General features: G+C 49.4%; 3 protein-coding genes across 3 annotated transcripts; 2 read left to right on the forward strand and 1 right to left on the reverse strand.

The window, feature by feature from the left end:
- Window positions 1-1036: 1036 nt before the first annotated feature.
- On the forward strand, window positions 1037-12940 carry POMT1 (protein O-mannosyltransferase 1). Its single transcript, XM_057401576.1, has 19 exons — window positions 1037-1201; window positions 1485-1591; window positions 2166-2216; window positions 2555-2701; window positions 3700-3811; window positions 4545-4610; window positions 5182-5275; window positions 5722-5877; window positions 6466-6596; window positions 6831-6926; window positions 8265-8357; window positions 9375-9471; window positions 9563-9655; window positions 9819-9939; window positions 10199-10296; window positions 10796-10909; window positions 11416-11542; window positions 12204-12381; window positions 12598-12940. The coding sequence occupies exons 1-19, from the start codon at window positions 1080-1082 to the stop codon at window positions 12770-12772; spliced, it is 2178 nt and encodes a 725-aa protein (XP_057257559.1). The 5' UTR covers window positions 1037-1079; the 3' UTR covers window positions 12773-12940.
- A 2812-nt stretch (window positions 12941-15752) lies between these two features.
- Window positions 15753-19085, reverse strand: UCK1 (uridine-cytidine kinase 1). Its single transcript, XM_057401577.1, has 7 exons — window positions 18981-19085; window positions 18721-18880; window positions 17947-18043; window positions 17706-17848; window positions 17527-17621; window positions 16434-16482; window positions 15753-16065 (listed from the first exon to the last, which is right to left on the reverse strand). Exons 1-7 carry the CDS (start codon window positions 19065-19067, stop codon window positions 15878-15880), a joined length of 819 nt encoding a protein of 272 aa, XP_057257560.1. The 5' UTR covers window positions 19068-19085; the 3' UTR covers window positions 15753-15877.
- An 834-nt stretch (window positions 19086-19919) lies between these two features.
- Window positions 19920-20916, forward strand: PRRT1B (proline rich transmembrane protein 1B). Its single transcript, XM_057401456.1, has 4 exons — window positions 19920-19951; window positions 20120-20378; window positions 20499-20642; window positions 20733-20916. Exons 2-4 carry the CDS (start codon window positions 20133-20135, stop codon window positions 20877-20879), a joined length of 537 nt encoding a protein of 178 aa, XP_057257439.1. The 5' UTR covers window positions 19920-19951; window positions 20120-20132; the 3' UTR covers window positions 20880-20916.
- Window positions 20917-23901: the final 2985 nt, after the last annotated feature.

The raw sequence follows: 23901 nt of genomic DNA on the forward strand, positions 1-23901 counted from the left end.
ATGCAAAGCCGGCAGAGGGGTAATGGTTTCTGAGGAGCTATGGGGGGCTTGTCTTGCGCTCCTGCCCCGGGGCTGGAGGGCTGCCCGTACTGCAGGGAGAAGCAGGATCCTCTCCACCAAGGGGTCGTTCAGGTCCCAGGGCCTGCAAGACGATGGCGGAGCACAGGCAGTGGGTGACCAGCCCTTGGGACAGTGCTGTGGCGTCCCCAGGGCGGGTGGAGGGCACGGCTTTGCGAGGGGCTTCTTAAAAACTGTTCCACACAGCACTTGTGTCTCGTAGGTAGCGATAAAGGACGGTGGCACCGTGCTTCAAGGTGGTGATGTGCCGGCAGCTTGCTTTGTTCTCCTCAGATCAAAGGCATGCAGATGGATTTATTCTGGTAACTTTCAGCTGTGTTGAGGTGAGGAGATACAACACTGATTCCTTATTTTCCGAGCTAGCTTTTAGCAGTTCTGTGTGCAGGAGTAGAGTTCAATCCTGCTTTCTGCAGTGCTCCCCCCTAGGCTGCGCTAGAGCCCTACAGCACCTACCCCTGTGCTCCAGGAGCGGCCTTTTAACACAGAGGATGTTTGTGGGTTCTGCCCCTGCCTCATCAACTCCAGAAATAAACCATGTTTGCAAGGAAATAACCTTTCTTGTTTGTTTTTAAAGCTGCCTGAGCAGCCTGGTGCCTCAGCATGTGGTTTGCCTATCACTAGCATCAGATTTTGGGCTGGGTGGTTTGCTTTGCGCAGAGCGGAATATAGGCTTGAGTTAAGCTCTTCTGTTTCTGCAGAGCCAGTGTAAGAATAAGCAAAGTTTCTAGCTTAGAATTTATGACACCATAACACATGCAGAAGTGTGATATACATGTAGGGCTGGTAAAATCTTCATTTTTCATTTTAACTCCTGTAGGTACAGCAGAAAACATAAATGTGGAAAGTGAGAGAACTTGGGAAGATCAGCTACCATGAGTTGCTAGAAGCAGAAAGTAGTGGTGGATGCTTTCTGTTGTATCATCTTCAGCAAGCTTTGAGCAAAAGGGTGACTGCTGCTCTTCTCTATTTACTCCTGGAGGCTTGGACAGACCTTTGACAGGATGTTGGGATTTCTGAAGGAGCCGGTTGTTGTTACTGTGGCGATAAATATGAACATCATGGTGTTGACTCTGGTGGGATTAATAAGCCGACTCTGGGGGCTTTCCTACCCACGGGCTGTAGTGTGAGTAGAATAGTTTATTTTCTACTTGAATGACACAGACATTTGTTTTTTAAACATTTGTGCAGATTGCAGGAGCGGAAGAGCAGAGCTTGCCAGATGTCAGCCTTTGTAAATACAATGATTGTGCTTCCCTCATAGAAACTCCGGAGGGGAAGGTAAAGGGGCAAAGCTGCTGCACTTCTTAGCTTGCTGCCAACAAATCAGTATTTTCTTTCTTAGTATCCCTGTAGCCTCCGGGATACTTCCAGTTAGATTTGATACATTTCTGCCTCTTGTGTTGCAGTTTTGATGAAGTTTATTATGGCCAGTTTGTTTCGCTCTACATGAAGAGGATCTTCTTTGTGGATGACAGTGGCCCACCTTTTGGCCATATGCTGCTAGCCTTGGGAGGTAGGGCTCTCCTGAAATTGAGAAGTGGCTGTTGCCTCTTACTGTGGAAGAAAGAAGTGCTCATTAGAAACGGGTTGTCAGATCCTATTACTGGGGAAAAGCACAAGGCAGATGAGAGATTCTGGTGTAGAAAGAATTAGGATTTCCCTTATTTAGTATGATTAGGGGGCTGTTGCATGAGTAGTGGGGAGGTGATGGAGCTGTTACCCAGTGCTTTGCAGGAAGAGAAAGGTAAATGAGAACTGCTAATGACTAGAAATAGTAGGCAACAAGCAGATTTTCTGAGTTCCTTTCTGAAGCTGTGATGTGCACAACATGAAAGTGTATGGGAAGGAGAGATTAAATATACATTTAACATTGTCACTGAGAAGCTGCTGTTCCCCATTTGTATTCTTTGTGCCTCTGCACATTATCAAGCACTGCTATAGGAATGACAGTACAAAAGAGGACCTTTTGGGGAAAGAGGGCTTTCATGCATGGAAAAGCTATGTGTATGGGAAATGGTTCCCTATTTAGCACTGGTTGTTATACTTTATTTGAGGCTGGAAGTTCTGAATTGTTGCTTATGTTGTAGGTTACTTGGGAGGATTTGATGGCAACTTCTTATGGAACAGGATTGGAGCTGGTAAGAGCTGATTGTAACTGTCTCATTCTTCTGCGAAAATAAGCAGTATTTCAGCAGTTGACAGATTTCCTTTTGACTAGTGGAAACAATGCCTTATCTGACACCTTCACTTCTCCTCTAAAATAAGACTTCTGCAGGTCTCTAACAGAAGTTTAAGGTACTACGATTCCGTATCACAGATCTTTTAAAACAGTTTAAGCAGTACAAGACAGACAATAAATTAGTAAGAGTAGGAGTTAGATTCAATAACTGCTGTAGTCATAAGGAGTTCTGCACTGATCTGTCTTCTCTGCAATTAAGTTTCCAAATTGGTGCATCACTGTTGTCTCCTCCCTCAGAATACAGCATGAACGTTCCCGTTTGGTCCTTGCGACTCCTGCCAGCCCTAGCTGGTGCTCTCTGTGTGCCTTTAGCGTACCAGATTCTGGTAGAACTGCAGTTCTCCCACTGTGCTGCACTCGGAGCTGCTCTTCTGATTCTCTTAGGTAAGGTTATTCCCCTGGACCTCATTCTTCATACGGGGGAGAAGGGTCCCTTTTCCCCTTGTGAATTTTTAGGGTGCCTAAACGGCATCATCTCCCCACAGAATGCTGTTAACACGTCAGAGCCCACTTTCAGCCCTGGCCTGTATCACTTTCTGCTGGTTCCTTCGATCATTACAGCTTTGCAGCAGGCTGCTGTTTGAGGCTGAAGCTTTATAAAATTCATTATTAAGTGAAGTGAGCACAGCCTCACAAAAAAAAAAACACACCACATTTCTTGCATCCAAGGAGACTTGTACTCTCTCTGAGTTTTGCAGGATGAGTTATAACATACAGGACAGCCCTACTTAGAGTCAGAGTTCATCAAATTTCTTCATCATCAAACTGCAGCAAACCAGTCTGTGTCCTTAGCACCATGGTTTGACGTTGTTCTGGTGTGTGTAACTCAGTTGCTTGGTTTTTTTCTCTTGAGGATCTGCTGGCAGCTGCCTGAAAGGGAAAGAGCCTCTCAACAGCCCTTTAACAGTCTGATAAGAGAAACCTCTCCGACCTACTGGCTGCTTTGATTCTGGCTCAGGGAATCCCACACAAAGCAGCTCCTTGCAGCTCCCTTTCTTTAAGATTTGTCATCATACACGTGGCCTGCTGGGGTCACTGCTTGAACTCTCTTTGCCTTGAGAACCACCTCTCTGGATTTCCCAGCATTGATTTTCTTTGCCTTTGTAGGCAAGCACAGTACCTTCATTTGCCTCCTGCCAGACTTTATGACTTGCTCACCTCTTTGTCCTTGGAGACAGTTATGGCTATGTACTTTGCTCCTGCTGGGAGGTTTTTGTCCCTTTAAACCCAACACCTCCCTATTACAGCCAGTAAAATTGCAAATGAATTATCTGTCCTTAAAGGAACAGGTTCTTCTCTTGGGTAATGATGTGATTGTCTGAGGTATCACTTGCCTATAGATAAATTTCTCTAATTTTGTGTCTGTTTCTCTTTTCCAACAGAGAACTCTTTGATTACTCAGTCAAGGTTCATGCTCCTGGAATCAATATTGATTTTTTTTATCCTACTTGCAGTTTTGGCCTATCTGAAGTTCTACAATTTGCAAAAGCATAGGTAAAGCTGGATTGCCTCCCATCCTTTTGGATATTCTTGTGATCTTTTTCTGTACAGCCTGTGTGGGTTTTTCCTTAAGTCACTTCACCATTCTGCAGCTCACTTCATCTGTCTGTAGAATCCTGTGTTTTGACCTGTCATATGGCTGCCCCAGAAGCTTTCTCTTCTGAGTGATGTCAAGGATTTTTTTAAGTAGTAGCAAGGTTGGTTTTTGTGTTTTACAATCAAAAGAACTCCCTTGAGTGTACTCCTTTGACCACACAGCTTTTCATTAGAAGGTTTCCTTCTGTTCACAGAAACACTGATGATAACAGGTCAATGAATGCTCCTTTGTTACTGTTTACAGGCACTGAGTGTAGAGATCCTTGTCTCTCTTCTTGTAACTTCACATGTTCTCTGATCCTTGCAGAGGATAAAGTAATCTTCAGTAAAGGAAAATTATCTTTAAACTAAGCCCAGCAAGTGATGTAGTACATCTCTTTTATCTCCAGTATCAGAAGGCAGGTAGTGTTCAGTTCTGCTTCTTAGGATACAGAGAAATACATTTAAGAACACACTGTAGGTCAGGGCTGAGAACTGGTGGCATGGGAGGTTCAGAATGAGAATAAGGAGTAGAATAAAGAATAGTGGAGTCCTGCAAGGTTGTTTTCAAGTTAAATTACCTGAATTCTAAGGATCCTAAGAAGGTGACCAGGTCTCACCATAACATCCTTTTCTTGTCCTTTTATTTAAGTTCCTTCTCTGGAAGCTGGTGGTTTTGGCTCCTGTTGACTGGAGTAGCTTGTTCTTGTGCAGTTGGGTAAGTGATGACATATACTTTTTGTTAGGAAGCTGACTGTCCTGCCTGCCATCAAAGGTATCAGTGGGCCTTTAGATTTTGAAGACTGATTCTTGCTGCCATTCTGGGCAGACATCTCCATGACTTTTCAATTAGTTAGCTTGTTTCTCTAGTGAGGATGTCAGTTCATCAATTCACAGTGGGCAATACCAGCCATTAGAGGGTACTGTCCTGGGAAAAAGAAAACATATTTCTCAGAGATGGTTTTGTGTTATAAATCATCATCTGCATTTCACCTCTCCCTCCTAGTTGCTTCAAGCTGCAGTAAGTCTGGATTTAGGGGCTGTGTGCTTTGTGATTTGCTACCTTGTCATCAAGAAGGTTCTCTGTCACTGTGGTTATTTAATGTAATTGGCAAACAAATTATATTTTCTGCTGTCAAAGCCTTGAGGCTTATTTATGTTGTATGAAACTTGTCATGGATCTAAGTCCTTGGACCTTAATGCATCTTGCTCAAGAGAAAGTTTGAATGCTTATGTTTTACATTAGGTAATTATTAACTGTGTTCTTTTTCTATGCACTTTCTTGTCAGAGTGAAATACATGGGCCTCTTTACCTATATACTGCTGTTGACCATTGCAGGACTCCACTTCTGGCATGTGATAGGAGACCAGAACTTGTCAAATGTAGGTAGTGCAATATGCAGAATATATTATGGGTATCTTTTCAGGCCAGGAGCCAGCCAGGAGCCTTGCAAACCCCCAGAAAACAGTGCTATGTGTCGCTGGGTTTTGTGCTGACATTCCTTGCCATAGTCTGCAAACCCTCTTGTCATAGAACGGTTTCCCAGCTCAGTTGCTGGGGAAGATGGAGTGAAGTGTAAGAAAAACGTGTGTGTGACTGGCTTTTCTGCTCTTACCCATGTCTTGGCGATCTGTGCCTCAGCATCAGTGCTGTTTCACGTGCCTCCTCCTAGCTCCAGTTCAGATCCTTGGTGGAAGTTATCAAGCTGTCCATGAAGTTATAGCTGAGTAAGGGTGGTTGGGGGAGCTTAAACACACCAAGTGCACTGGTATTTTAACATTTTTCATATATGGAGCATGAAACCAGTGAGTTCTCTGTGTTGTTCTAGGTTTCCTTGATGTGCCATTTTCTAGCTAGGGGACTGGCCCTCATCATCATCCCAGTGGCAATGTATGTGTCCTTCTTCTATGTTCACTTGACTTTGCTGTATCGCTCTGGGCCTCACGACCAGATTATGACAAGTGCTTTCCAAGCCAGCTTGGAGGTAAAGAAAATGTGATCATGAAACTCATGCATTAGGGGACAAGAGGGGAAATCTGTCTTATGTTCACTATTAGAAGGTGTGCAGTCTTGTTCCTTTGACCTGTGTATTTGTTCTTTTTATGTCATTTAACTACTTTGCTGCTGTAGATGAAGCAATAATGACTGAAATCCTAATAACAGATGAAAAGCTTTTTCAGAGTGAACCACAAACAGTATATTAACTCTTCTGCTAAAGATTTGTCCTCTCCTGTAGGAAACTCCACAGCAGTAGATACAGTACTGAACTCTTGAGTGATGATGTATACTACAGGATGATAATATGATTTTCTGTAGTAGAGTGCTTAGCCTGTCTTTTAGAACAGCATGGCTTTAGGGATATTTCCTAAGACTATGTAGACTTCCAGGCATGAGTGTATTTGCTGTCTGCTGAGTATGGTCCTGCAAGACTTGATTTTTTATAGATACAGCCAAATGAGAAAGCATTGTGCTAAGATACTGCTATGTTGAAGTGACAAGTGACTCTCTATAGAATTTAAACAGCCTCTGGGTTGTTTCTTCTTTCCACTTACCCTGTCATTATACTTCTCAGGGTGGGCTGGCTCGAATCACTCAGGGTCAGCCCTTAGAGGTGGCCTATGGCTCTCAGATTACTCTGCGGAACGTGTTGGGCAAGCCCATGCAGTGTTGGCTCCATTCTCACACAAATACCTATCCCATCAGGTGAGGAATCAGGTTGGGTCTGTATTAGGGTGAAAGTTATGCCAGTCCAACTGTCTCAGTTTGGGTCCTAGCAATCTCTTCATTAATCCTTCAGAGCGCACTGCAGATGCACAGATTCTCTGTGCTCTGTAGGAGTGGAGCCAGTGATCTGGTGCTGTTTTGTATTGCTGTGACTCTCATGAGCACAGAAATGTTCCATAACACATCTGTGGGGTGTTTTAACTTTCTGTACAGGTACGAGAATGGCCGAGGTAGTTCCCATCAACAGCAGGTGACCTGCTATCCCTTCAAGGATGTGAACAACTGGTGGATCGTCAAAGATCCTGGAATGTGAGTATGCAAGAGATTTAAATGCCAGTCTGCTGTCAGCATAGCTTCTCTATGCTTCCAAAACCTAATGAGGGCATAGCTTGGGTTGGACATAACTATTCTATGAGGCCATGTGTACTCCTAAAGAAGTGATTTGAGCGTCAGAGTTGGTAAGTGAGGCTCTTTGCACACTCCTCCTCAGTATGCTAAAAGCATTATCGAGGACTCTGAAATTCTGTCTGAACTGCTTCTGCCAGAGCATGGGCTGTGCTTTGCACAAGGGGAACTTTAAAGACTCACAAGACCGGTGGGAGCTCTTCAGGTGCTTTGCATGAAAGGGAAGTTCTGCCTTTTGAAGTGTGTGAGCCAGACATTAGAGTGCCTTGATGAGTTTTATTAAACTTGAATGAGTCTCAGAAGAGAGTAGAAATCACTTTTGCGGAATGAGTATTTCTTTGTATTTAAAGTGTGGGATGAGCTGTAGAATCTGCCATGTTGGGAGGGATTCCAAGTGGATGCCTGTGCCTAAGAGGCCTGGTTTGTGCTGAAGTGTTTTGCCGTTAGAACTGTCAGTGAAGAGCAGGACTCTGCCAATAAAAGCCCTTGTGTGATATCATTTCATACTGATCAAAAAGTTGCTTTTGATGTTTTTTTATGTTGCTCTGGGAACTGTATAAAGAGTCCTATCAGAAGGACTGTGAGCTATTATAAATCATACCCACACTGGGAAAGTTTGTCCGTAGTGCAAGCCTTTCAAGCAGGAACTCTACCAAAACCAAAACTACAGAAACACAGTACATCTTAAAATTCTTCAAACTCAAGACTCTTACGAGCCCTGGAGGATGTGGATTCCTTCTGTAGGATAGAATGCAGTAAAATACAGGCAGCAGTTAGCATTCCCACTTGCCAAAGGAAGCTTTAGACCTCCCCAGAAGCAAACAGAGAGTTTGGTCTTCATGGTGGAGATAGCCATTAATCTCTTTTACAGTTCTGCCAAAAGTGACATCAGTTGTAGCACAAACCTGTCAGACCTCACCGAAGCACTTATTTCACAGAAGCCACCAAACAGCTGCTTAGAGTGAATAATCTGAACTTGCTTCTGACTGACCCATATTCAGACCACTGACCTAATGGCTGGGGTGTTGGTATCCCATTACTGATCCTGAAGCATTCTGCCCTTAACTCACCTTTGCCTTGATGAGCTTTGGTTCCATCTGTAGATCGCTTTAAATTCTCATCTTACTGCCCAAACGTCTGTCCCTGCCTGCAGCTTCTTGACCTAACAGTTTGTTCATGACAAGGTTGCCTTATATCTAAGGAAGAATGTAACCACTTCCTCTTGGGTGTCACTCCACACAGGCAGCAGCTGGTGGTGAGTAACCCACCCCGTCCCGTCAGGCACGGGCACATCGTGCAGCTGGTCCACGGCATCACAACTCGGTACCTCAACACGTAAGTCCTTCCCTCACCCTCTGCTGAGTCTGCTGGCTAATTCTGCTGCTTGTCTCTCAGATTAACTGTTCAGGGCTTGAAACACCCTTGCATTCAGGTATATATAAACTGCCTGTTATTGGTGGATTGTATATGCATTTTTTATATATATATATACACACACATTATCTATAGGAGGGTTAGCTGCATAAGCCATCCCTATAACCCAGAGAAAGGATGCTGTATGCTTATTTATTTTTTGCAGTTAACTTGGCAGTGAGATTTGATACCAATCACAAACTGTTCAGTGGCTGCCAGCTGCTTCTGGTCTGCCCTACTAATAGACTTAGAGGGAGTAGTGGTGGTTTCAGCCATGTTCACATTTCATGGTGGTTCTGCAGATTCCTGAATACACAGGCCCCTTGGTGAGTCTTCATCCCTGCACCTTCACTGCCTCTACTCCAGGCAGGTGCAGATATTTAGTATTTTGTGTGACTGTCAACCCAAAGTCAACTCCACTCACTTTGATGGAGGAGCCTCTTGTGTGAGGGATGTGCTCTGGAAGTGAGGAAGATGTTTTGGAGGATCCGGTGTGCTGTGGCTAATTGCCATGGCTTCTTGCCTGTTTTGTAAAGACTGCAGTATGAATTTGCCTTCTGACTGCTTCCTGCCTATACTTGAATACCAGATTAGGAAGGGGGTTGGGTTCTGAGTTTGGGTTTTTACCAAGTCCCTTCCAAACTTAATTTGTTCATTACTGGAAACCTCAGTGAACAGCGTCTCTGTTTGCCACAATCAGTGCTTGTTTTTCAGCCTGGCATAGCAAGCATCTATATTGGCTTCCTCTGGGCCTATTCCTGGCAGCTCTTGGTAGTGGGGAGGGTTCTCCTTCAGAGAAAACAGTGCAATCTGTATAAATGTGTTACTTTTTGCTTTATTACTGAGTCTGGTCTAAACCAGTTCAATACCTTTATGAGTTTGCTTTCTATATGAATTTGGGAAATGGTGTTGGAGGATCATGCTTTGCTTGTCCTCTAGGCATGATGTTGCTGCCCCTCTTAGCCCCCACTCCCAAGAAGTTTCCTGCTATATTGATTATAACATCTCCATGCCAGCACAGAACCTCTGGAGAGTGGTGAGTGGTCAAAGGGAAGGGAGGAGCTCATCGTGTTGCAGCAGAAGTAGCTGATACAACATGACAACCAAAAGCCATCTTCCTGTTGTAGGAAATTGTAAATCGGGAGTCTGACACAGACGTGTGGAAGACAATTCTGTCAGAAGTGAGGCTTGTTCACGTGAACACCTCTGCAGTGTTAAAGGCAAGTGGATTTGTGTTTGTCTGCTCCATGCAGTTCTTGTAATCTCATCTGTCTGCTCTAAAATGCCCAAACCACTAAAACAAACAAGTGAATAAAAGGAAACAATAAACTTCCTCAGTGTGTTTGGCAGGGCTATAAATTTACAGTCTTCTTTCACTTTCAGCTCAGTGGAGCATCTTTACCTGAGTGGGGATACCGGCAGCTGGAGGTGGTTGGCGAGAAGCTATCCAAAGGCTACCACCAGAGCATGGTGTGGAATGTGGAAGAGCACAGATATGGGAAAAGTATGTTTGAGCCATGTTCTTGAAGCAGATCTCTGTGAGTGGGGGATGCTTCATGTTGATGGGAAGGTGGCATCGTGTGATAGAGCTCTGGCTCTATCATGGTGGCAAGATCCCCTTAGAGGTCTCCTGTGTTTGGACTATGTATTGGAGGCAGGCTGCAGGGAGTGTGAGGAGCCAGGGATATATCCTATGTACTTGCTCCCCTTTACAGCTTTCTGTCTGTTAGTGGTTATTTCTGAACTATGCTATTTTCTTCCAGGCCTAGAGCAAAAAGAGAGGGAGGTGGAACTCCACTCTCCCACACAGATGGACATAAGTAAAAACCTCAGCTTCATGGCAAAGTTCACGGAATTGCAGGTGAGGGCTTTGTTATTCCCTTCATCTTGCCTTCTGCTGCAGGGCAGGAACCTGAGCATTTCTGCAGGCTCTGAGCCTGAGGGTTCATTGTTTATTCCATGCTGATAGAGTAGTTTGGCTTCCTCACTGGAAAAAAATATTTCAGACTGCACTTAGAAGGGCATTAGAGATTTATGCTATTCAGTAACGAATACCCAAGTGATTGTGTAAAAAAAAGAAGGGGGAGGAAGGGCAGTTGGGCACCCAGAAGCTGTCTGAAACTGAACTGTAATGTGCTATATATGCAGTCAGTTGTGTTGATGCCCTTACTAACACTGTAGAAGTGTATTATATAAAAACAAAATAAACCCCCTGTATTGGTTAGTATCCAGTATGAGATATGCGAAATCCCACTCCCAGGTAAGGAACTTAGTATCTTACATTTGGAGCTGTTTACCCATGCCTGCTATCCCACTCATTGTTGCAATTCTAAAACCCTTCTGTTTGCTTTTTTTCCTAGTGGAAAATACTGACATTAAAAAATGAAGAAACAGAGCATAAGTACAGTTCCTCTGCTCTTGACTGGATCACAATGGACACCAATATTGCCTACTGGCTCCACCCAACTTCTAGTGTAAGTATGAGAGGCAGAAGTAAATGAATAAATAAGAGCCTGGTGAAGAAATCAGCCTGTTCAGTTCAGGTGTGAGCTCTGGGAGTGTGAGTGGGAGCAGGGCTGCAGTTCCAGCCAAGGAGTTGTGCCAGGATTAACTTGTCCTGTATTAAGAATATATTTTCCCTGAGGGTTGGGGTTGGTTTTGGCATGAGAGCCAGCTTTGACAGTAGTTGCTTTTAATTAAATCATGTTGTCTTGTTTTTGGTAAAGGAAAACTGCAGTTTAATAGTTTCCATTATTGATTCCATTTAGGAGATGAGTTCATTTCCAATTGCATCTTTTAAATGCCTTACATTACAAAAGAGTCTGAAAGCAGTGAAGTTTATCAGCCAGCTTTGTTCCAGGAAAGAGCAGGTCCTAGCCATGCACATCCTGACATTTAATTTAGCAAATAGATGCAGGTAATATTTAAAGTTACCTAAAAGAACTGCAGAATGTTCCTACTTCTGGCTTCTATCCTTCAGGCCCAGATCCACCTCCTTGGGAATGTTGTCACCTGGGCTTCAGCAAATGTTGCTGCTCTGGTCTACATGTGTCTGTCCCTGTGGTACTTGATACGACGCAGGAGAAAGATCTACGACATTCCTGAAGGTCTGATTCCATTGTGTATGTGTGTGTCAAGGTTGGGCGGGGAGGGAGGGTTGTTGCTTGTTCTACTACCCCCTTAATGGCCCCCAAAACCATTTACAGCCATATGCTTGGCTATCCCAGCACTCTTTCCTAGGAATACAGAGACAGCTAGCATAGCCTATGAAGAGGCTGATTATGGTTGTCACATGATGACCATCACCTCGTAAGACAATATAGCAGGCATCACAGTATTTGAGTCATTCCCTGGATGTAAGAAACATCCAGGCCTTTGCTTTGGATTCTGCTGGGCCCTTTCATGATGATTTAAAATAGATAGATACTGGCTGTGTGGGAAGGGGTTTATTCTAGATGTGTTTGTTGCTGCTGAGGTACCATCTCCTCTGTATGGCCATGCAGTTTAATGTTCATCTTTCCGACAGCATGTTTTGTTGTCGTGCTGTGAAGCTGCTCCATGTGGGTACTAATCTGTCTTGATGGGGGCTTATAATCTTGTGTGACAAAACATAATCATTTCCCTCAGCTGAATGTGGTTAAGTTAAAGGTTGTATTAGCACAAACGATAGAGAGTGGGAGGGAAACAACAAACTATGACAACAGGCAACTTCTTAGAGGCTTTATGTTTCCATGGACTGTGCTTTGAGATATCTCCTCTATCCTACAGATGCGTGGCAGCTCTGGGTATCAGCTGGGGGGATCTGTGTTGGAGGCTGGGCTGTGAATTACTTGCCTTTCTTTGGGATGGAGAAAACACTTTTCCTGTACCACTACCTGCCTGCCCTCACATTCCAGATTCTCCTGATTCCCATTGTGTTACAGCACATCAGTGATCATCTCTGCAGGTATTTAGTTTTAATGGATAGGTGGACAAGAGAAGAGACACTGTTCTCTTCTCCCAGGCTGGCACTTTGGCAGGCTGCTGCAGGGAAAGCAGGACTTTTTTCCAGCAGTGGCCATACTGCATTTGCAGAAGACAGGCCATATGAAATCTTCCTTTAGGATGAAGTGTTTGACCAGCCTTGGTGTAACTGCTTTTTTCCCCCCCTCTCTCATGCCAGATCTGTGCTTCTCAAGAGCATGTTCACTGCATTGATCGTAGCCTGGTTCTCTTCAGTTTACTTTGTCTATTGCACATTCAGCCCTGTGACCTACGGGGAGCCCTCCCTGTCTGTTACTGAACTGAAGGACTTGCGCTGGAAAGACAGCTGGAACATCCTGATCCGAAAACAGTGACAATTACCATCTCATTACAGGCAAAAAGAAACACCTTTTATGCAAAGCCAAGAATTTATTGTCAGTATAACTGAAATCTTAACAGACTGATCAAATAATTGACAGTAGTCCAGCTCTAATTATTACAGGAAAAGAAAATAAAAGAACATTGTTACAGAAAAGTCTCAACAGTAATACAGTTGTTATGAGCACAATTCCCAGTTTCTGCCCCCATTACATTCACCCTTCCACTGCTCCTCAGGGTTGCTGAATTCAGTCAACAGCATCCCAGCTACTTTGCAGGGAAGAGTGCGCTGCAAGGGTTTCTTCTTCTTATCCTGGGAGAACAATGGTGATGATTCCTTCCTTCTTGCAGTACATTGCACTTAAGGCTATTTTACATGTTTCCTAGCACCTTGCTCTGCAGTTCCATGTTACTAGTTACTATAAATGGCTTCTACTCTCCAACATATCAGATACTTTCCTTTGTTTTCTTTTTATTCCTAAAAACCAGGGTTTTCCAGCTCTAAAGCTTACATGTTTTTAACCTTCAGTAGTTGGCCCTGCAGCCTCCAGCATCATCCCATGACGGTATTCCTCAACAATGCATTCTTTGCCCCCACTTCCAATGCTCTGCTATCATCCCTATTTCATTACATTACAGCACTAAGCCAAGTTTATAAATAGTTCATTCTGCAGAGAGTAATGACTTGGTACTATTATCTATGTATAATCATTTGGCATAACCATGATTTTTTATGAAGCTAAGCAAAAATAAAACAGACATTACAAAAATTGCTGTTACAGCTAAACAAGCTAAAACAAAGCTTCAGGCAGGCCAGGAAGTCAGCCAAAACCAGAAGAATCGTTTGGCCTTGTGGCATTGACATGAAGCCTGTGGCCCACTACTATCAATGGCAGGATCATAGTTACTGGGCTGCATGTTTACACCTCAGTCTCATAGGAAGAGGAACTCAAGGTAGAACTGATCATGCTGACAAGGAAACCTGCTCTAACTTGTACATGAGCTCAGGGTAAACCCATTTTAACTCAGCCCATGCCCTGGCCTGCACCAGCAGAGGAATTTAGAGTAGGGTGTGCACGTGAAGGACTGGGATTGCTCAGTGGGGACACTGTAATAGCTCTGTACAGGTATTCAAAAAGGGTTATAGTACCTACACCACATCCGATTCATTCTCTTCATGTGGCTGCAACAGCAGGATCTGACAGTAGAGCTCAGAGCTGACCAAGAACAGCACTCCTAGCCTGACCAGGGTGCTCTTTATAGCATTCCTCACTGCTCTAACAAACGCTATTCAAGGCTGCTTTGAGCTCCCCCCGCCTCCAGAGGAAGGTATGATCAAACACCACAGTCATTCAGAGTAGGTTTTAGTGACTGTTTTGCTCCTACTTCAGTCAGCCCTGATAGCTAATGCTTCAGTACAGTAGCTCATACTCTAGAGTCTGTCACCCTGAGCTAAACAGCAACCAGCAGCAGTTAGGAGAAGAGCTTTCTCCTCAGCATTACAGAAGTGTACCTCTGAGCTGTGGGGATCACAAACAAGACAACAGACCTTTGCTGATTTCCAGTGTTGAAAAGACTGTAAGGGATGAAAGTGCAGACTGCACTTTGCTTCATTTATTTTCCTCCAAAGCTTCAGCCATTACAGAATTAACACGAACAATTCTGGCTTAAGGGGAAAGAGAACTGCTGAGTTTAAGAAGCATCTCCAGAAGAGTCCCTTTCTGTACCTTTGTGCTGCTGTAGTGCAAGGAGCACAGATACCTTTTATATAAAATGGTCATTTCTCATCACTGTTCATCTGCTCATTAGCCCAAGTCACACACCCCCATCCAACACAGACAGCCCCTGGGTTTAGAAAACTAGCCAATATGAAAAAGGTCCTCTCAATAATCTCCCTCCCCCTTTACTCCTCCTTAAAATGACACCGTAAGTCCAGACTCAAGAAGGGTATCACAAGGACACTTTCAAAGGCCCAGCTTGTGCTTCATTCCATATTGCTGCAGGGTCACTTATCTGGGGTAAACAACAGGAACTGGGATGTCACTGTTTACTTCCAGCCTCTTGTCTGCTCTATTTAGCAAACCAGACATTCTTGAGTTTAAACTGAGTGCAAGGGAAAGGCTTTGACCCTGCTGGAGGGTAGAAGCATGTCCAGACAGCTCTTTGTGCTGTCAGAAGGAGGCTCCTGCAATTGCTTTCCCCCCCTTACTACCCAGCTCCAGAAGCTGATGGATTCCACCCAGCAGAATCTGCAACCAGCAGTACACAAACGCCCTAAAAGACACTAATACTGACAAGGTCAGGTCTCTGTTTCCATGAGCAACTCAATCCAGTTGGAGCTCACGCATTCAGTAACTGTGGTAAAGAAAGACAACTATTTGGGTACAAAAAATAATCATACAGTGTAGCAAAGTTTGGGAGCTTAGAAAGGAATAAATTAGGAACCAGAATCACCCAGCTTGGTCCTGACCACTTGATGAACTACAAGTTCCCATTTGTCCCAGACAGTCCCTGTTTCATCTCTTATCTCAGGGGAGAGATTCCTCTATAGATCTATCCTTCCATCCCCACGGGGTAAAAGGGAAGCTGGCCAGCAGGAAAGCAATGCCACAACCCAAGGTGCCCAACAAGGTGGAGAAGTGAAGGCCTGCACCTGCTTGTTAAAAATGAACAGGGTGTGAACTAGTCTTGGCCAAGAGGCTGCTTCTTCTTTTGAGAAAACCAGGCAGATAATTTTCCTCTAAGGAAGATCATTAGGGAAATGGGGTCTCTTGCTAACCACCAGTAGCACTTAATTTTCAGGGGAGCCTTCAGCATTAGATCTCATTTTGAAAACTCACAAAAGGCAATGGCACTGCCTCCAACCACGTCATCAAGTAACATCAGTGATCCAGGCATGGCAGGGAGAAAAGGGAGAGGGGTTTTGGAGGGGAGAGAGGCTGCAGGCCAACCCTTTCCTTTCCCCTCTGCAAGGCCTTTCACACCAGTATCCCCGCCACTGCCAGGATGATTTATAGGGCACTTCACCAACCATTCTGTTGAAGTCCTTTCCAAAAGTTGTCTTCATCATTGGTCTGGCAAACCCTTCAGACACTGAGGGGTTAGTGTGGACGGCTGCTGGATTCCAGGTGGGAGCGCTTCCCAGCCGCGAGTACACTGCTGCTCTCTGTTTGCTCTGGGAATGGGCGCTTGTAGGTCCGACCGTGTCCGTTCACCGCCCCTCGCTGCCACTTGCAGATGTCTCCATTGAGGATGTCTTGAATGTGCTGCACTATGAGGTTTATGGCAACTGCAGAAGGAATGGGAAACAGCACACGTAGGCTTTCTTGGCTTGAGCTATCTAGAAAATGTGGAGCATCCAGCCCTGTTCAACTCAAGTTTTAGCAAGCCCTTAAATAAAACACTGTCAGCCCTCTACAGCAAGTCAGACCTCAATAGAAACCACCAACTGCAAGACCAGTTTTAATACTGGTGTCCTGCTCTGCATCTGATAGCACATTGGTTTTTCCAACCCTCAGCAGAGGGGCTCAGGCAGCTCCCTCCCCTACAGCCCTCCAGCAAAACACCTTTCCTTAGAAGACTGCAAACAAAGCAGCTCTCCTCCCAACCCCAAAGGTGGGCTCCCCAGAGAAATCAGAGAACCCAACTCCCTTTTACCCATGTTGTCAACTCCTCGGGGGATGATCACATCTGCATACTTCTTTGTCTGCAAAACACAAACAGACTTTTAATGGAAAAAAGTCAGGTTTAGTCTAGGAAGAAGCTGCTACCCAACATCAGAAAGCTGGGGGCAAAGATGGGGGGGGGGAGGGTTCCATGCTCTGGGACTGCAAGCTCTTGGTCATGGTAAACACCTGAATGAACTGAGAAGTCATTCTGGATTTAAGATCAGGGATTGTTCTTACTGTCCCTCTGCAGTGAAGCAGCAGGGAGAAGCAGCATCTCAAGCCTGGAGTACTTGCTTGTACACTCCTGAAGAATATGCTGCCTTCAGACAGGTCATCTGCTTTGAGGCCAAGGTCCGTTTGCTGGTTCTCATCAGCATTTCACAAGGCACTGCTAAATCTCTACCAAGCACCCAGGTATGCAACATGCATGTGAAATTCTTTCCTGCCTCTGATGACATTTTATTGATCTCCACCAGCACTCTTAAACAGGCTGGCAAACTCAGCATTCCTAATGAGTGCTTTTACAGTCCCAGAATTACTTTGATCCAGAGCAAGAGCTGCCTGAGATTTCCATCAAGAGCTGCCTTTTCCATCTTATTTAATTCACAAACAGGATTTTGTTCTCAAAAGGCTTTGTTACAAATTAATTTGATTATGTGAGCACTTAAACTGGCCCCACATTATATGGCATAGCAAGCAGATGCTATAAGGGTCTGCCCCAGGTATTCACCAGTGTTCCCTGTTGAGAGAGAGCCTGCAGGAAACCAAGTTCCTCTTTCTTTCTGCAAGACTAAAGAATGAATGCAGAGTGGGAGTGTTTCAGTCAGAGGGACCCATGTGCTAAAACTGCCTCCTGGGATTCCTGTGGTGCTTTGCAAGCAGAATGGACCAACCACTTCAGCTCCTTAACCAAGCAGCATGTAATGGTCAAACAGATGAGGAAGAGGGGAGAGTGTGAGACTGGTGAAGTATGAACACCAAAAGCCACCACTGCTGCACGTACAGCGCAGCTCATCCCCAACTGACCCTGCTCCTTCTCTTCCCAGAGCCCCCACGCATCAAAGAAGTGAAGCACTCAGTACCGGTAAGCAGAACTCCTCAAAGGCAGGCTTGACAAAGGTGGTGTACTGAGTGAGGATCTGCTCCAGGTCCCTCCCACGTTTCATATCGCGCAGAACTGGGGTGGAAAGGTAAAACCATCAGTCTCACCACAATGGATATGGCACATAGGGTACTGCTGCTTGTGCTGGCAGTGCGTTACCTCTGCGGGACAGCCGGACATCAGAATCCGTGTCAACAAAGAGCCGGAGGTGAAACATGTCCCGAATGTCTTGATTGTAGAAAACCAGGATCCCCTCAAAGAGCACCACGTCGGCGGGATAGACCACTGTTGTCTCTGCCTGCCTGCAGGGAGAAACACCCCGTGCAGGCTGCCATCGGGCTTTACACCATGGCTGACTTCACCCTCACAACCACCACCCCCTCACAACCCCCAAACCTACCTCGAATGCGTCACGAAGTCGTACGTTGGCACCTCAACTGTTTTGCCCTCAACAATGTTTTTCAGGGTTGTGTGCATCAAGTCGTTGTCAAAAGCATCTGCAAGAGGAAGGTGTAAAGAGGAACAACCGCAGATGCTGCTGCATCAAATGTTCTGCTCAGGTTGTCTGGACCTGAAGGAAAAACTCTGTCCAGTGATCCACCAGGAAAAGAAGAACTTACAGCTTATTCCTTCCTAATGCTCCCTGCCCAAGTGATAACCGCTGCACTCAGTTAGAGAGATAAGGAAGCCAGAACTTGCTGTTGATGAGCAACTACAACACAGTGAAATGAAGAGCCCAGAAGCAAAGCTGCTAATTCACTGTGTAATTTCCCCAAACCGCTTGGTAATGGCGTGATTTACACACAACGGTGGGTGTGCGACGCTTTTAACCTGGAGGCTAAGAGTAATTTAGAAAACCTCAGGCATCTTTCACGCTTTCCATTATCCACCCAGGCGAGCCTATAGCAGGCACCAGGGCAGACCGTGGTCCTGTTTGCAATCCGTAACGCCACCCTGAGCAAGGGGAGCAGTTGTTTATAAGGACAAGAAGTACCCGGACAGGATTTGGGTGTTACTGGATGCTGTCAGGAGCCGGGAATGAGGAGACAGCGCCTGCTCCCCAGCATCGCGCCCCGCGTTACAACAGCAGCCGGCAGCAGGGGCACAGACAGCGGGGCTCGGGGGAAGCAGCGCTTCCAGCGCACCCAGCACCGCCCCGGGGGGCTCGGCTCACCCGGGTGGTCGAAGTTGTACTGGCCCTTGAGCGCCTTGGCCTGCTGCTCGGCCGTCAGCACCTTGTAGAAGCTGTCCTGGCTCAGGATGAGCACCTTGCGCTGCCGCTGGTCCACCTCCTTCTGCCCCAGCAGCTCCATGATCTTCTCGCACACTGTGGACTGAGCACAGCGGGGTGAGGCGGGGCCGGCCCGCGGGACCCCCTCCCTCCCTCCCAGGGGCCCTGCAGCCGGTCCCGGCGGGCCGGCCGCCGGCTCTCACCTTGCCGCTGGCGGTGCCGCCGCTGACGCCGATGAGGAAGGGCCTGGGCCGCGGCCGGTCCGGATCGGGGCCGCCGGCGGACGCCATGGCGGGGCTGCGGGGGTGCCGCGGGGCATCATGGGATTTGTAGTCCGGGCGGGGCACCGCCGGGGGGGCGTGGTCACTGAGGGAGGGGCGGGGCTACGGGCGCGGGGTGCGCTCGGCGTCAGCCCCGCGGCCACGGGGATGGGGAAGCTGCGGTCTGCAGCCCCGCGGGCACGGTGCGGGCATGGGCACGGCTCTGTGCGTGTGCGAGCGCAGCCCTGGAGCGCTGCCGGGGATGGGGCAGCCACGGCTTCTCTGGGCACCCTGTGCCAGCGCCTCAGCACCCTCACAGGGAAGAGCTTCTGCCTTGTATCCAGCCTGAGCCTCCCCTGTTTCAGTTTGAACCCGTTACCCCTTGTCCTATCACTACAGTCCCTAATGAAGAGTCCCTCCCCAGCATCCCTATAGGCCCCCTTCAGATACTGGAAGGCTGCTATGAGGTCTCCACGCAGCCTTCTCTTCTCCAGGCTGAACAGCCCCAACTTTCTCAGCCTGGCTCCATACGGGAGCTGCTCCAGCCCCTGAGCATCCTCGTGCCCTCCCCTGGCCTTGCTCCAGCAGCTCCGTGTCCTTCTTGTGCTGAGGACACCAGAGCTGCGCCCAGCGCAGGGAGCGGTTGGACCCGATCTCAGAGCTCTTTTCCACCCTGTTTGGTCCCATGGCTCCCTGTACCCCCCCATAGCCATTAACATTTAACCACCCCCCCCGTGTGTGTGACCCCCTCCGCGGTCCCGAGCTCTCGAGGCTCCCCCGTCCCCTCCCTCGGTGCCATTGCGGGCGCGGCCCCGGCGAGCAGCGGTCAATGATTAAACCGGCCCGGCCCGGCCCGGCCGCGCTCCCGCCGCCTCTGCGGGGACCGCGGCGGGGCCGGGACCGAGTGGACGTAGGTGGGACCCGAGGCGCGGGGCCGGGACCGGGGAGGGGGGGGAGACCCGAAGTGGAGGGGAGGCTCCGCTCATCCGCTCCCGCAGCCCGACCCTGACCCGGGAGGGGGACACATCCGGATGCGCAGGGCCGGGGCTGAGCCCGTCTCACCCCCGTCCCCGTCCCCGCAGGCGTTTCCGTGCCATGGAGAGCGAGGCGCCCGTCGGGTCCCGGCGAGCGGAGCGGGGCGGCGGCAGCGCCGGTCCCTGCTGGGAGCCCCCCGGGGCCGGGCCCGTGGTGGTGGCGGCAGCGACCAACGCGGCCTTCGAGGAGGACCCCCCGCCCTACTCGCCCCCGGACCCCAAGAGCGCGCATCTCCTGTACCCGCCCTTCCCGGTTCTGCACCCGCCGGGGCCGTTCCCACCCCAGGGCCTCCCGCCCCGCACCTCCGTACGTACCCCCCTGCCCCGCTCCGAGCGGGGTCACTCCTTGCCTCCCCCCCCCAGGGCTTGTGGGGTCCGAAGCTTTGTGGGGGGCACAGGGGCTCTAACAGCCTGCTCCGTGTCACAGCATGAGGGGGCACCGAGCACCGCGGGGCCCTCAGCCGCCGGCCACCGGCAGCCGCTGCCCAAGGACTACCTGGTGGAGTCGGTGCTGGTGACCGTGTTCTGCTGCCTCCTGACCGGGCTCGTCGCCCTCATCTACTCCCACGAGGTAAGGATGGTGCGGGCCCCACGAGCACCAAACCCCGCTCCTGGCCCTGGGGGCCTCTTCTCACCTCTCCCTTTCCTCCCCCTGTGCCAGACCCGGGCTGCGCTCGGGCGCGGGGACGTGGTCCAGGCGTACGCAGCATCCAGGAAAGCCCAATCCCTGGTCCTCTTCAGCCTCCTCTTCGGGTTGTTCGCCTCCATCAGCTGGGTCATCTACGTCCTGGTGGCCCTGTACCTATAACGGGGACCCCAGGTCCCAGGGACACGGCCCGGCCTAGGGGCACAGCCGCAGCCCCTGTGCATCATCACCGGGGCTGCCATGGGATAGGGGTGACCAGGAGGTGTTAGTGCGGCGGAGCAGCCACCCCGGAGCCACGCGTGCCTTTGCCTGCCCGCTCTCAGCCCCGCACACCACGGCGTGGGCAGGAGGAACCGGAGCGGTGCTGGTGCCGTGTCCTGCGGGAGCTGGCGCTGAGCAAGCAGCCGTGTCGGAACAGCGGCACCGGGTGCGGGATGAGGCTCTGCTGCAGGATGTGGGATCCTGTCACCGCGGAGCATCTCAGAGGTGCCAAACAGGACCTGGTGCAGAGGAAGCATCCGGTTGGATTGGGGCTGGAGACAGAGGCAAGGGCCAAAGAGAAGCCAAAGCACGTGTGCAAGAACCCTCCCCGGTATTGAACAGTGTGAGAAGAGACTGAATCACGTCATTTAGCTGCTGTGGTGATTCTGCACGAGTAAATCACACACAAATCAATCAATCACACACAAATCAATCACACACAGAGGCTGCATCGCCTCCTTCCTGCTGCTTCCTGATTGAAATAAACCACGGCTGCAGCCAAAGCTGCTGTTTCCTCTGCAAGGACCTTCCCCTCCATCCCGTGGCTTTTGTCCACCACCAAATCCGGGGTAAATTCCCCTGCAATGGGTTAAATCCGGGTTTCCTCCTGAAGCAGGACCCTGGCATGGGGAGCCCACATGGGGCTGGGCTGGGGCTGCAGCGGCCCCAGGCCTGAGGGTGCCTCTTGCAGGGAAGGCAAGGGGAGGATGAGCTTCCAAAGGCCGCTCCGATGAGCTGAGCTGAGCTGAGCAGGACACACGCGTGTCCTGCACCAGGGATGGATGTGCCAGGCCCCATGGTCCCATCCGGCTTTGCTGCCCGGTGGGACACAGCACCATGGTCTACCCCCAGTGACGGGGGGACGTGTGGGGTCAGCGTCTGCACATCCATCTCCCTGACAATGATTGCCAGAGGGATCCTGAACCCTGTCCAAGGCTGGAATAGTGCTGGAGTGCGCCCGGAGCCCGCAGGGGTTACTTACAGCCCCTGGTGCCAGCACACGGCTGCTGCACGGGCCGGGCACGCACTGACCCATGTGTCCCCTGGGGAGATGGACACAGGGGACATCAGGGCCTGCAGGAAGGTGACAGGAGCAGAGATTCCCCTCCCAGGGGTGAGGCATGCACTGGGGCAAGGCCGCCCCTTTGGAGGTAGGGATGGGGGGAAAAGATAAAAGGGACAAATGCAGAGGGGGACATGAGAAAACACGAGGCCACACCAGCGCCAGAAGTGGATTCGATTGTCACTTTAATCCACAGACTGCTGCATGCACTGTAAACAGGACCGTCAGGCGGGTTTGTTACCGGTGTTTATTTGTCTTTAATATAAAAGGTACAGGTCTGAAATGTTCGCAGGAAGATGCCACCATCAGGACTGGGTTAGTGGTAAATACACAATGGAACCGATGGGCTGCGGGTGGGAGCGGGGCAGGGGGCTGGTGATGGGGGCATCACTCCCCCTGCTCCCTGCCCAGTGCGGGGAGGGGATGGAGACCCCATTTCCCCCCCAAAAGAGAGGCGATGCCCTTGAGGATGCTGCTTCCAAGACACAAACACGCTCATGGCCAAGCAAAGGGCTCTGCTCTGTGCTCCCCAGGTGCTGCTCCTGCACGGGGGGGGGGGGCTCTGGGCGAGGAAACCCTTCCTTAGGGACAACGGCAAAGGGGAGAAAGGGGATGGAAAGGCCGGGGGGAAGGGGCTCAGCCCCATGGTGCAGCTGAGCTGGTGGAGGGCAGGGAGCGAGCCCCCCCCCATTGGTGGTATGAGAGCGATGGGGCTGTGGCTTTACACACAACACGCCTAGAAACAGGCTCTGTCAGAGCACAGGGGCCCAGGGAGGTGCTCGGTGCCGGCCGGGGCAGCCCGCGCCAGACACGGGCTCTATTTGCCTTGTCACGGCCGTGTGGGGTTTGCCTTAAAACCTGATTGACAAAGGCAAGCACCGGCGTGAGAGGCGGGGAAGCCTCTGGGGACTGCAAAGCCTCGGCTGGACACAAACGGCTCCGGTGCCCTCGGTGCCACGGGATGAACCGTTCTGATGTGCTCTGGCTCAGACATTGCGTTTCGGCGCAGGAACATCCCCGCTCCTCCCGCTCTGGGGATGCACAGCAGGAGCTGGAGCTGGACCCCACGCTCTCCTCACCTAGAAGATGCCCCCACAGGCAAATGGGGGTCTCTCCCTGTGCCTTGGCTGCCGGAAAATAATGGAGCTGGTGCAATCCCATGGACAGGGCAATGCTGCCGTTGGTTCGGGCAGAGCTGCCGTCCAGCTGAGACGTTGCAATCTGTAGGAGGAGGTGCTTGCACCTCTGATTCACTCAAAGTAAATAAGAGACTTCAGCAAACACAGAGCTGCTGTTGAGAAATAAGGATGCTCTGAGAAGCACCCATCCGATGCTCTGAGAAGCACCCATCCGATGCTCTGTGAGAGATCCCATCGCGAGCTGCTGCCCTGAAGCCACAGGATTTTAAGACCAAACTCTAAAAGCCACGAGACACGATGCTAAGAAAGGCTTCACAAGGCTGCTAAAACCTCCAGGGTACAGTTAAATCCACCATCCACGCTGTAAACCATGGGGTGAGGAGAGAGGAGGGGCGCGAAATGGCCTGACTGGGGAGGACAACCTGGGTGGGGCACAGAGAGGGGACAGAGGGGCTGAATAAGGCACACCAAACAGATTGGGGTTAACGCTGTGTGTGTGGGAAATGAGACCCCCCCCCCTTTGCTCTTCCATGCTGGGCTGGGGGCGATGGGGACCTGCTGGGGCTCCTGCCAAAGCGCTGAGAACAAAGCAGAGCACCAAGGGCCAGACACACATTTGGCAACAGCGAGAGGAGAGGAGTGGGGTGCAGGGGACGGGGCTCAGCCAGGCACAGGGCTCCTTCCCACTTCCATTCCCAACCCCGGAACCATCCCGCTTGCT

This window comes from Pezoporus wallicus, unplaced genomic scaffold (assembly GCF_028554395.1).
Source record: "Pezoporus wallicus isolate ANWC-B61680 ecotype Strahan unplaced genomic scaffold, APGP_CSIRO_Pwel_v1 contig_8013, whole genome shotgun sequence".
Lineage (NCBI taxonomy): Eukaryota > Metazoa > Chordata > Aves > Psittaciformes > Psittacidae > Pezoporus > Pezoporus wallicus.